Genomic DNA, 12,808 nt, shown 5'->3' with positions numbered 1-12,808 from the left:
CTTTTCCCTCCTTCTCTTCTCTTTCGAGTAAACCTTGTTATTGTTGCCAATTTTCAAAGGAGGCGGATTCTTCCTCCGCGCTGGGAATGGAGGCAACGTAAGGGGCGCAGGAACGGGTTGGATTCGGCTGTCCAACCAGGATTATGGCCGCACAGAATTTCCCCCTCGCAGGACCGCGAAGGCGGCAGAGCTTGTCTGATATTTCCCAGCGAATTCTAGAATTCAACTTGTCTAGGGACATCTATCGGATGGTAACAACAGAGGAGAAGGAAACTGATTTATCCCACTTTATCGTGCCAACTTATTATTATTAAAGACTGCTGTAAACTTTTCTTTTCCACCAGGCTTGGGCAGGCAATTCAAAATACATCTCCCCACAATGTTTAATTGATGTTTTAAATTTCTTTTCTGGTCTTATTGCATGGTTTGATGTTTTATTTGCTGTTAATCGCGCGTGTGTGTGTGTGTGTGTGTGCGCGCGCGCGCGCGCGCGCGTGTGATGACCCAGCGGTATACAAATATTTTAATAACTAAATAATGGTTTCTGCGTTACAAACGAGGTGTTTTTTTCTCGGTGGTGGGAAACACAACCATTGCAATAAGGTATTTGCATTTCGGAGTTATGGCCGAAGGATCAGTGAAAACTTTGATTTTTGAGGAGGGAAACATCGATCGATCGATTGATAAATTACAGATGGTGTGTTATTTACACACACACACACGAGTATTTTATGGGCAAAGGGGCCGCTTAGCGCAGCAGGCGCTGGGCAGACTTTGTGTAAAATAAAAATAAAAATGCAAAATTCCTGGAATGGAGGTCCGTGGAGTAAAACAGCTCTGACGGCGGCTTTGGTACCTTCGCAGGTACCTGTTCACATCCACACCGTTCGCTGGAAGCTAGTGATCCGCCTGTCTGGATTTGCCCCTCGTTCTTCTCTCCCGGTATCAGTTTCCCGTCAAACGAGAAATATGGGGCCGCTTTCTGGAGGCGGCTAAAGCCCAGGATCGATGGAGGTGATGGGAAAACTCCCCTAGCAAGCAGATCTTGCTATTCCAGGGGATCCGGGCCGTGACGAGGAGATGACGCGGTCGCTCGCTGCGCAAAAACCCAGGCAGCTATCTAGTTAGATTTCTTAAAGCCGGAGGGGGAGGAGAATGCAAAGGCCTCGATCCACAGGCCCTTTTCAACGGCCAGCCAGATCTCATCTGACTTTTCAGGAGAAAGTCCAGAGACATCAAGTGTATCCGCTTTCGAGAAAAAGCAAGGGACGTGGCGGGACAGCGGACCGTATCTTGACATATTCGCGCATCGAAAAGGGCGCCTCGCCTGTGGGTTCTGTTTTATTCTTCTGTCGTCTATTATATCTCTATGCCTTCCCACCTGTGATCGAAATCACCTCTCTGGGAAGGAAGGAAACTCTAGTATTATTTCCAGATGAAAGGGAAAGGGTTGAACCACTTTCATCTATCTATCTATCTATCTATCTATCTATCTATCATCTATCTATCTCTATCTATCATCTATCTATCTATCTATCTATCTATCTATCTATCTATCTATCTATCATTACAAATATTATCTCTATAATTATTAATATAAATTTCATAAGCTTTAACACATCGTTTGATTGTTAAAAACAAACCGCAGTTTTGTTATTTAAAATAACCATGAAACTTTCAAAAAGTTAAAATAACACTAGACTAAAAGCCGCTTTAAAACTCCACTCAACTTTCTAAGGATCCGGGAGGGTTTGTCTCAACAGGAATGTTTTTAGCAGCCGCCGAAAACGCAAAGAAAGCGCCTGCCTGATTATCAATAAGCAGGGAGTTCCAAAGTGCAGGTGCTGCCACACTAAAATACGGAGTTCTTACAAATGCAGAACGTGGTACGTGGCACCTGTGAATAATCCTAATCCTAATATGAATAAATAAATAATAACGCCATTTGATGGAATTCTTCCCGGTCTTTCACCATCAGGCCCCAGGGCGGGCGACAACAATATCAAAATTAAAGATTCAAGCCTGTTAAAACAAGTTTACAGTCTGGAGATTAGGATGGGCTCTGAAAAGATCTCTCTCCCGCGAGGAGCCTGTAGATTCCCAGCACCGCTCGGCTCTTGTATCTGACCGAAGGAGAACGAGATCCCCGAAAACTTCTGCCCTAATAAATATATGCCATTTTCTAGGTACCGCCAAACTCTGTTTTTCATCAGTCCAGTCGAAGCCCTGGAGTTTGGAGAGTTTGCAGGATACGGGTCCTCAGCCCCCGGTGTTCCTCTGTGGGAGATGGGCTAGGCCATAGGGCGGGAGATCCCGACGAGTCCGTGGACCGGGCAGAGGCCCAGAGACCCCCCTCGCGGAGCAAAACGCTCCTCCGGCTCGTGCAAAAGTGGCCCCGAGGCCTTGGATCGGCTGGATCCCTTGGCGCTTATTTTTGCGCCTCGGGTCCTTTCGGTTCTGCGTGGATGCCTCGTCTGAAGAATTGCGCTCGCAAATTATACGTGTGCGCGAACCCTGTAGGTCGTGTGTGCGCTACGTCTATATACCAGCGCGGTGTTACAGAATTTCCTGCATTATCATATGTATAGCACTTTTCATGTTGCTCCAGCACCAGATAGATAGATAACGTCTCTCTCTCAACACACACAATTTATCCATATAATGATTACATACACGGGCACATGGGAATACAGTATAAGATAAGGTAATGGACTGCCCCGCTACGGGTGTTGCTGGTGTGTATTAAAAAGCAAAGTCGTAACTGGCAGGTTCCCAACAAAAGTTATTTTATTCGGTTCTGATTACATGTGAATACCCATGGCTATCAGCCCTCTTCGCTTCCACGAAAATATCCCCATCCTTTTGACTGATCTTAGACTGGACTTCTTTATGTTCCGAAGGAATATCTAGCCGCTTGGTTCTTTGCTTTGCTGCGTTTGGATCACTCAATAAAAGTCTTCAAAACTGCGGTGTATTAATTATCCAGAAATATTCATAGTGCCCTTGTAAATGTGAAATAAAAACAGTTATAACATGACGGGGGAGGGAAGAGGCGGAGTCGACTTTCTCTTAGCAGTTACCCGCAGTTTTTGAAGATAGAAAAAAATAATAATTTCGAAATAAATGACAGTAATTAAAGCTCTGTTTTCATGCCACAAAGGCAGGCATGAAGCGAGTCTCAGTGAATTTCTGTTTATTTCGGTGACGCCCAATAATTTATCCCTAGATAAATTGCATCCCTGGACTGTGTTCAATTCGCCCCCCCCCCCGCAAAGCATGTTAGGGGGGAGAATCTCTCCACAGGAAGGAGTAGGAGCGCACATACATACACACAGAGACACACACACAAACAAACAAACACATGCACACTTCATATCATTTCAAAAACAAAGAAATACACTATCTGGGATCTATCATTTAATAGTGACTATTGTTGCACAGTTTTCGAAGTTGAGGCAATAATAAAAATATGAAATTCATGATATTATCTGAGATAAATAAGGAAGCGGCGCTCTCAAGCGACCGAGCGGGAAGGTCTCCGCAAGCCAGGCGGAAATTACTGCGCAAAAGCGCTACGGTGTTCCCTGGGTGGGGTTGAACAGCAGGCCTCGAGGACAGATCCGCTCCGAGTGTTTGGGGGGGTTGGGGGGGGACGGGACACCGGTGTATATTTGCTAATATGAAATTTGTACATTTAGCTCCCGAATCCGCAACAATTTTCCATTTTTCTCACAAAAGCAGCAACAAAGAAATCTATATCGGAATTAAAAGAGAGAAAGTAGGGGCGGAAATCGCGAGAGAGTGAGAGGATTTGCTTCCCGAAGAAAATTCCAGGCCGGATTTCGGAAAGGAAAACATCCTCAAATCTCGATTTTTGAGACCGAAGCAGTTAGACACATAGTGATCATGTATTAGAGTCGCTAGGCCAAAAAAGGCTATAAATATAAATCACACTCAGATACACACATATAAACCTGCGGTGGTTTTGAAAGTGAATCTAAGACCGAAATCAGTGGGACTTCGTCTCTGCGTAAAAGCGTCGTGAGCTGCGTTTGCGCGCTCGGGCCTTGATCACAATCCGGCAGAGTTCTGGGCATTGATCCCAAGGGATCTTAGGACTGTCTCTCCTGGTCCTTTTTATGGAATTACCACCCTTTTTGCCTCCATTTTGTCAGAGCTGGGGGGGGGGGTGCCTTTGCGGCAAAATGGAGGAAATCTGACAGCGCGAAGCGGAATCTCCTCCGGTTCTTCATTTCTCCTTTAACTTTTGCAATCCGGATCAGATGCTGCAGGAAAAGGGAAACGCGTTCCGGTTTCGAAGAGGGAGAGGAGAGGATGGGTTGGGAAGGCAAGTGGCGTGGGAGAAATGGTCCACGAAGGCCTCTGGCTGCTTGTTTGGAAGAGCAAACGCGGCTCCACGTCCTCAAAATGGCACCGCGGGCGCCTGGAAGCAGGTTTCGAAAAGGGTCTGGCGTCGGCGCAACAGAGAAAAGCGCCCTAGAAATCGTTATATGGTCAGAATTAGGGTTTGTTCCTTTATTCCTCTTCGGCCGACACCAAGATGGGGCTCGATCCAGCTGGTCGGGCTCTTGAGCAGGGTCTCCTCGGACGCCAGGGGCCTACCGCTGCTGGGTTCCTCGGATGTCAAGTCCAGTCCAGCCACAATCCACGGGAAGGAAATGGTGTGTGATTTTAAAAGGCCTAAATATTTCCATTTTATCATTTTTTTTAAAAATCACATGTTAAAGTTATGAACTGTAAGCGATTTACGCCAGTGGATATAGGACGGGTCCTCTATAAATTATATATAAATTAAAGAAGTCGTGTGTCCCCCACCCAAAACCTCGCCAAGGCAGTGTTAGATATTTGCAAATAAATCACCGATCTGTTTACACACGACAAGGATTTTAGATAGCACACAATTTGAGCAGAAATAAAACCGCATCTCGTGTCCTGCGGTGGGGGGGCGTGTTGTAGGCAAGGTAAGTAGGCGAATGCACTTGGCTTTGTTGGCAAGCGAGCACTGGGCCCGATCCACCCAGAGCTCAGCGCTTTCCACGGCTGGGATTTCAACGCGCGCTTAACCCTCTCATTTAAATCAATGTGACTTGGAAGTACGTAGCGCCGCCCGGCTCTTTTGCGGCCTGTACCGCTGGCCCGGTGCGGATTCTAGCTACCAATGAGACCCTCGTTTCCCCCTCTAATTCCACTGTGCAGTAATCAGCCTGCCTACCTACCTACCGACCCACCTACCGGCCTAATCTGTCTCGATAAGTTAGTTTCAAGCCAGGCTGATTAGGATCTGATGAGGCACGTCCCAGCCCAACGAGCGTCCAGGCTTTTGCTTGCTAAAGTGTTTGGCAAGGGAGCGCAGGAGCTTGAAGTATAAGCGTCCCGGTGCCCTCGGGATGACCCCGGCTTCTCTCAAGGTATCCGGTGCATCCTCCAAACGTCAGCTTTAAAATAAGGCCAAACCCTGGAACACACTCCAGTTCCACACACGTAGGCACGCAAACACACACAAACACACGCGCAGGCGCGCGCACACACACAAACTCGGGTCCCCTTTCCTCCCCGCCCTAAATTCCCTGCAGCAGCAGCAGCAGCAGCAGCAGTCCGCCCCCGCAAGATGCAAAATTTGAGATCTGCGCTTACACAAAGCCATGTGCCTCGCGGAAACTAAACAAACCCCACCTCCCCATAAGGTCCTAGGGAAAAATTGACATGATGAAACTGAAACATACAAGAGGCCTCCTTGGCTTGTTCCACACTCCCCGCCCCCGCCTTGTGTGTGATGCCAGAGCCAGGCCAGACGCCCTCAGAAGCAGGTCATCTGTTGACCGACCACGTCGGGGGAGGGAGAGTGGGGGTCCTACTAAGAATATATGTGTGTTGGAAGCTTTCCGGTGTGGCTGGGGCAGCCCAGTCAGATGGGCGGCATATATATAACAATATTATTACTGTATTATTATTACTGTATTGTATTGTTATTACTGTATCATCCTCCTCCTCATCATCATCACTGTTCTCTATCAGTAGGAAAAGAAACAGGGGATGTTGGGTGGCTTTTAAACAAGGGTCTTTCAGAGATGAAAGGGAGGAACTAAAAGAGGAAGCCTTAGAGAAAGAAGGAAGGTTAGTTCGTAGTTAGGGCATTTTTCTAGAGAAAAAATTAAGGGGTGCCTCCGCGTTAGGGGAAAACAGAGGTGAGCGAGACTCAGGAACCTCAGGGAGGAGGATGTGCGCGCGCATTTTAATGCAACTTACATAAAAAGATCATGGGCCTAAGAGGTTAGGTTACACAACTGTCTCTCGCAAATGGTCGTACATGTAGGTGGAGAGCGAAATTGAGAGAAGGGGAAGGTGCAAGGGAGGCTTACGAATACACACACAAACACACACACACACCCCTTGCGCAACCAGCTATATTTTATAACTGCTCTATTGAGCAAGGCCAGATTTCCTCTCTGTTTCTCCAGTGTAAGGGATCCGAGCGTTAATTCTGGGCAGGTCAGCGCGGAAGATCTCCTGCGCAGACAAGCGCAGTTACTTCCACCGGTTCGGGCGCAGGAGACCTTCCCGGTGGATTGGTGCCCTAGAATCAATATGACTTTCAAAGCTGTTTTCTCTTAGCCTCGATTGCGTCCTCAAATGACAGCGAAGGTCAACTCAAACCCCTGCCATTTCCCTCACCTTCCCTTCTGCTTTCTTACGTGAGCAACGCATACAAATATACAAATCCTACTTTTTTTAAAAAAAAAAAACACCAATAAAATCATCAGTGGAACAAATACTATCTTTGGCAAAAGCCACCGCACCCTGCAGGGTTAGATAATGCGAAGGCTGCAGTTCCGCACACGCTTTTCTGAGGGTAAAGACGGGAAACGATGGGACTTACTTCTGAGTAGACACGTGCATAATTGCACTGGAAGCTGCCTAACCAAAGCAGGGCACGATCCAGCCGCAAAGTAAGCGCCTTCGCGTAGATTTCGATAGGAGATACTCGACTCTCCAACCGAAACCAACGAAACTATCCCAAGTGCCTGGGCAATCCGACTGAATCTTGCCCCTTCTGACCAGATCCCATCACCCATTTGAGGTTATCTGGATCTAAGCTGATTTCAACTCCCGTTGAAAATAACTGCAAACAAAGCGTGCCAAACGGCCAGGCCTCGGGGTACAAGCGAGCCTCTCTCTCTATTGCCTATTAAATTTATTTCCATATGTGTGTGCATGTGAATTTAAATCAATCACTTATTTTTAACAAATAATGCACGTTCCTCTCGCAGTGACTCTGGAACGCGCCACGGTTTTTGTTTTTGTTTTTGTTTTTTTGCAATTTTCTCCGTGCAAATGTCAGGGAGTCTGCACGGCCGCGTGGATCCGTCCTGTTTGACCATCGAGAGTGACTCGGCGGTGTGTACAAACGCACATTACTTGCCTTCAGACCTATGGCTCTACGGTTATCTAGCCATCCTTCCATCCATCCGCCAATTCAAACACGCATCAGCCATATATTCCCAGCAAGCAGGCGAGGAGGACGGAGAAAGAGACGGTGACGCGGAAATCTTTCTAAAAAACCACCTTGAATTCGCGCAGGCTTCGAGGCTAAGCTGGGGAAACGGAAAGAGAAACGGATGAGAGCAGGGCGCCATGGAAAAAAGATGGCCGGGGGCTTCGCTGGGTGGGCCAGACGGCGACGGGAGAACAAGGAAAAGGCAGGACTCAGGAAGCAGAAATGCCCAGATTTCTCTTTCTCCTTCTGTGGGATTTTCTGCAAATATTCGCCGTTTAGGCCCAGGCTTCGTACCAATCTCTCAGGGGCAAATTATCTTTTAACACAGACACATACACACAATTCAAATCTGCAGAATTCAAGCCTCTCCCGCCTGTTCCTCCTCTTCAATTTGGGTGGGTGCCAGAAAGACTTAGGCATTGCGGGCGAGCTTGAGAGGGACACAGGGCCGGTCGCCACTTTAGGCAGGTCTCCGATCATTTCGCTCCCGCCGTTGCAAAAACATATTTAAAATCTTTGCAAGGAGAATACGCCTATTCGCTTCAAATATTTTGAGGTTTCGTTGGGAAGGCCTCGTTGCAAAAGGAGATAAACAGTTGTGTGTGGCGTGTGCATGTACGTGGAAGGACTGATGTCTCTAGGGCGCAAAACCCGGCAGTAACTCAAACAATGAAGGGCCGTGGTTTTTCAGGCCCAGCAGACGAGGAGGGCTTTCCTTCCTTCCTTCCTTCCTTCCTTCCTTCCTTCCTTCCTTCCTTCCTTCCCTCCCTCCCTGCTCTTTTGGGGATGCATCTTGGCTATGGCTCCTCCGCCATCGCAGCCCTTTGGGGTGTTTTTTTTGCAAAGATTAACGGGCCAACTCCAGAGAGGATCCGGACTCCGCTGTAGAAGTCACCAGCCGGCCCTCGCCAGGCGCAAGGCCTGCAGCTCGCTCGAGATTTCTTACCGAGAGACTCCAAAGGCCTCGGAAGGCCTCGGAAGAAAACCAAGAAGTTGCATGGATGCATTTCTCAGTTGTTATCCGCGATTCTTTTTGTTTAATTTTGCCCACCTGCTTTGAGCGCAACTGGGGGCGAGGAGAGTCTGTGGATCCTCGACAAACAACAACAACAACAACTCATCTATCTATCATCACGAAACGCAACGAAGGAGAAAAACAACGAAACGTCAGGAAACGAAAATAATTAGATTCGGGCGGGCGGGGGAAAAAAGGACGGGTCAATCGAGTAAAAAATAAAGCAAATGTAGCTGAAATGTTGTGTTTGTGAGAAAAAGATTCACGCGCCTCCAGACTAAATCTCATAACAAGGATACCTGATAAGCATCGGGGAAAAACGAGAGAAAGAATGGAGAAAAAACAAGCCAAACCAAGGCAGAGATTTATGATTTATGGCGTGCATCTAATAAAGATTGCCATGGTTTTTAGGATTTACACACGCACACACACGCACACACACACCCAAGACCAATAGATTGAAAGATAACCGAGAGAGAGAAATTGCTGGCTGTGTGACTCTTCTAGTCCTGCATAACTGCTACTGCCATCTTCAGCAAAAGCAGCTCTGAATTGAGAGAATATTCTTTGTGCTGCCTTTGGATTCAGTCTATTGTGCGTCTACAGGGTAATAATTCGGCCTTCGTAACGGGGGAAGCATTTTCATCTTGAAATCTCAGGCTTGGATTCCAGTGAAAGGATCTCCCCCCCCCCCGCCCCCTTGCGCAGCCCACTTTCTGTGGGGTCCCGTCCCCATCCTCGAAAGACTTGGGCAAAGGGTTGAGCCCCTCTTTGAGCGGGCTGAGCCTGGGAGGGTCACGAGCAGAGGGGACCCAGGGGAACGTTTTCAGCCTCTGCCTTCCTTCCAAGAGCTCAGGGCAGGATGTGTGCGCTCGAGAGAGAGAAGCGGGGAGAAAATAGCTTTTGACTTGCTGGTGCTGCAGTGACGCTGTTTTCCTGCGACAACAGCTTGCCAGCCAAGGCAGCCACCTGGAATTATTATCACGCGCGCACACGCCTTGCCCCCCCAAGACGGGCAGCTCCGGGGGAAGGGGTCAGGTCCGGGGAGAAAGAGACGAGGGCAAGACCGATTCCCTTTAAAAAAAAAAAATCGCCTCCATCTGCTGCTTCTGTTGCAAATGCCACCCCCGTGCCATTGCCTGCTTGGAATGTCCCAACCTCCCCCCACCCGCGCCACAGAAAACCTCCAGCCCAAATCAGCCCCCAACCCGCGCCCTTAGCAGTAACCATGCGATCGGACTCCTGTCACTATCTGTGCCCCTTCCTTGCTCCATCGGGAGGGTCCTGGAAAGGAGCATATGGAGCCAGATTTGGATAGGGGGTAGAGGGATGTGATGGGAAGTGGGGATTCGTGGGGGGAGAGGAGGGCCGCTTTTTTGGAGAAGGGAAAGCGTTCATGGAGGGTGAGATGTTGAGGGGGAAGGGAGGTGCTGGCTGGCTGGCTGGCTGGGCGGTGGGAGGACACAATTGCAGCCCAGCCACAGTTGGAGACAGTGAACTGGGCAGCCGAGACCCGGCCGGGTCTCAAGAGGGCGAAGGAGACTGGCAGCAGAGAGGGACTCGGCGCAGGCTGGGGCAAGGAGAAGCGAACGCACAGCGGGGTTTGGGGTCTGGAGAGCCAGGGGAAAGGACAGGAAGCGTTTAGAGAGGGGCAGAGGGAGAAGGAATGGGGGGCAGAGTGTGGCTGGAGGGCGATGGTAGGATTGGCGCACATCTTTGCAGAAAGACAGAGGTGTTCTGGTTTTTAAAATGCCCCCCCCCCATAACAGGTGGAGCAGGAAGCGTGCAAAAAGGGCCCAACGTAGGGTTGGGTGAAGAAGTCTCTGGAGCCGGACTGTGGCGACAGATGTGGAGAAGGGGGAGGCAGATCTTGACCGCGCGGTGGGTGGGTCGGGGTACATGCAGCAGGTGTGCGTTTTGGTCGAAGGAGTTGGGTTTGGGATCGGATGGAAGGCCGGGGTACAAGAGCCGCCGCGCGCCCCTCCGCGAGTCGTGGGGGCCTTTCCCTTACCTCGCACCAGGATCCGGCGGCAGTAGTCCGCCTCGCCCGCCGAGGGCTGGCTCTCCGTCTCCGGGACGCACTCCTTGGAGGAGCCGGGGCTGGCAGCCGAGGTCCCCGCCGTCAGGTCCTTGATTCCTCCACCACCTCCTCCTCCAGGAGCCCCTCCGCGCAACTTTGCGCTCTCCAGCGCGGCTGCGCGCGCCTCCTTGTCCCGGGCTCGCTCCGGGGCGCCGCCGGGGTCCCCCAGGAGGAGGGCGCGTCGGCCAGCCTCGCTCCCCCCATCGCTCATGCCTGGGGGCGCCCCGGCCAGGGGATGGAACATCCGCCGGCTGCCCCCTCCACTTTCCCCCGCTCCTCTTGCTGCCTCCCGTTTGCGCTCCCCGAAAGTGGAGGGTCAGCAATCGGGGGCCGGGAAGCCCAGCCAGGCGACCCAGGCCGGCAGCAGCAGCAGCATGGTGCTGGGAGGCGGATCTGCCCCCCAGTTTTCCCCGTCTTGAGGTGTCCAGAAACCCCTCGCCTCGATTGGTTTCTTCCTTTTCCAAGCTGCTTTCCCGGGAATGCTCTCCTTTAGGAAAAGGTGCGGAGCCAAAGGATGTCAATCGGGTAGGCGAAGAGTTAAAAACTTTCCCCGCTCGGATCCAGGCTCCTGAGCTGCCCCCACCCCCATTGGAACTGCCGCTGCCCCTCGGCTCGGAAGCCCCGGCCAAACTTCACCGGTCCGGCCTGCTGGCGAGAGCTTCCCTGCCTCCCGGTTCCATCCCTCTCTTTCCTTCCTCTCTCTCCCTCTCCCTCTTTCTCCTTCTCTCCCTCCGTCTCCCTCTGATGAGCAAAGGCAGAAAAGGAGGACCAGGCGCGAGAGGCTAGAGCGCAGCTAAGCGAGCCCTCCCTCCCTCCGGCTTCTCTCCCCCCCACCCCCCGCACTTCACATCCTTCCAGGTTGGACCTTCCGCGGATGGGAGATCGATGCGTCTTTGGCAACGTGGGTGGAGAGAATTTCGGCGCGCGGGGGCGGGCAGAGGAGGGTGGGGGTGGGGAGGTGGGAGGGATCCGGCGCTGAAGAGGAGGAGGAGGAAGAAAAAGAAGTGGGAAGGCAAGGAGACAATCCATAATTCCTCTCCACCCACCGCTTGGTTGTTGTTGTTTTTTCCTATTCCCAATTCCCATTTATTTGTTGAAGAAAGGAAATCCTTCTCTCCCCCCCCCCCCGCCCAATTCTACACGCATACACATTCCGTCCCTGGCACTTTAATGTTCCTCTGAGGGGCGGGGGGGGGGAGGAGGGAAGCAGAGCGAGCTGGGGATAAAGAGCCAGGCGTGGAAGGGAAAGGAGCGATTTCAAATGGACTGGCGGCCACACACGTAATTTCCTGCTCGCGAGTCCCTCGCCATTCATTGGCAAAACAAAGAATCGCCACTCGGCTCTGCACGCATTCTCACCCCCCGCTCCGCAAAGGAAAACTCCCCCCGGGTTTGGACTTTGTCAAAAGAAGCATCGCCAGGGAAGGAATAATAATAATAATAATAATAATAATAATAATAATAATAATAATGCAGCGTAATTGGTGGGCTTGCTTAAAGCTCTCCCTTTCGGGCAACGGTGAGCACTGTAAAGTGAATTAAAGTGCGCCACTTTCAAGCTGTTGCTCTTGTCAAATACATGGCAGCTAGTCCGTTTCAGGCTCTGAATGCTTGGCCAGTTTGGGCAAAGTCCGTTTCAGCAGGCCGAGCGACGACCAGGCGCGCGTTCCTCTGCTCTCGCCAAGGGCGAGGAAGGCCCCTCCGGAGAGATGGATGGATGGAGAGGTGAATGGCGCTTCTGGGTGTTTTTGTTGTCCCTGTTTTCAACAGACGGGTGAAAACGTCTCGCCCACTTTGGAAGGTGCCTTCTGTTCCCGATTCATTAGGGGAGCGCTGATTATTATGATTAGCAGGGCGGTTGAAAGGGAAATGGAAGGGTTGGTGTGATCCTGAAGCATTTGCTTTTGAGAGGAAAAGAGACAGAGGAATCGAGGGTGCTTTTCGGATTTCTAAGCAACCTTTTATATATATATAAATAAAAGGGGGCTGGTAGGGGGATAATGTGGGTGAGGCGGGCTTATTTGGGTGGGGAGCTGATTGAATTGTGTGTCTATAGAGAGAAGTGATTTCTCCAAGCCCCCGCAAACGTCTCCCGCCATCTCTGCAAATGTTTGCTCCAACACAGGGAGCCGCTTTTGCAGGACCGAAATGGGCCGCTTGTGTGTATTTTCATCCCTGGTCCTCTCGAGTGACAGCC

At 50.7% G+C, this 12,808-nt stretch overlaps 1 protein-coding gene across 1 annotated transcript in view; it reads right to left on the bottom strand.

Moving 5' to 3' along the window:
- VAX2 (ventral anterior homeobox 2) overlaps window positions 1-11,386 on the bottom strand; it is a 66,800-nt gene extending 55,414 nt beyond the window's left edge. The window contains exon 1 of the mRNA XM_081877162.1: window positions 10,543-11,386. Coding sequence (XP_081733288.1) covers window positions 10,543-10,855 — 313 coding nt within the window. The 5' untranslated portion in view covers window positions 10,856-11,386. The remainder of the gene's footprint in view (window positions 1-10,542) is intronic.
- Window positions 11,387-12,808: the final 1,422 nt, after the last annotated feature.

Source organism: Podarcis erhardii, assembly GCF_964252035.2.
Source record: "Podarcis erhardii genome assembly, chromosome: 9".
Classification (NCBI taxonomy): Eukaryota; Metazoa; Chordata; class Lepidosauria; order Squamata; family Lacertidae; genus Podarcis; species Podarcis erhardii.
This window is presented reverse-complemented; position numbering and strand designations above follow the sequence as displayed.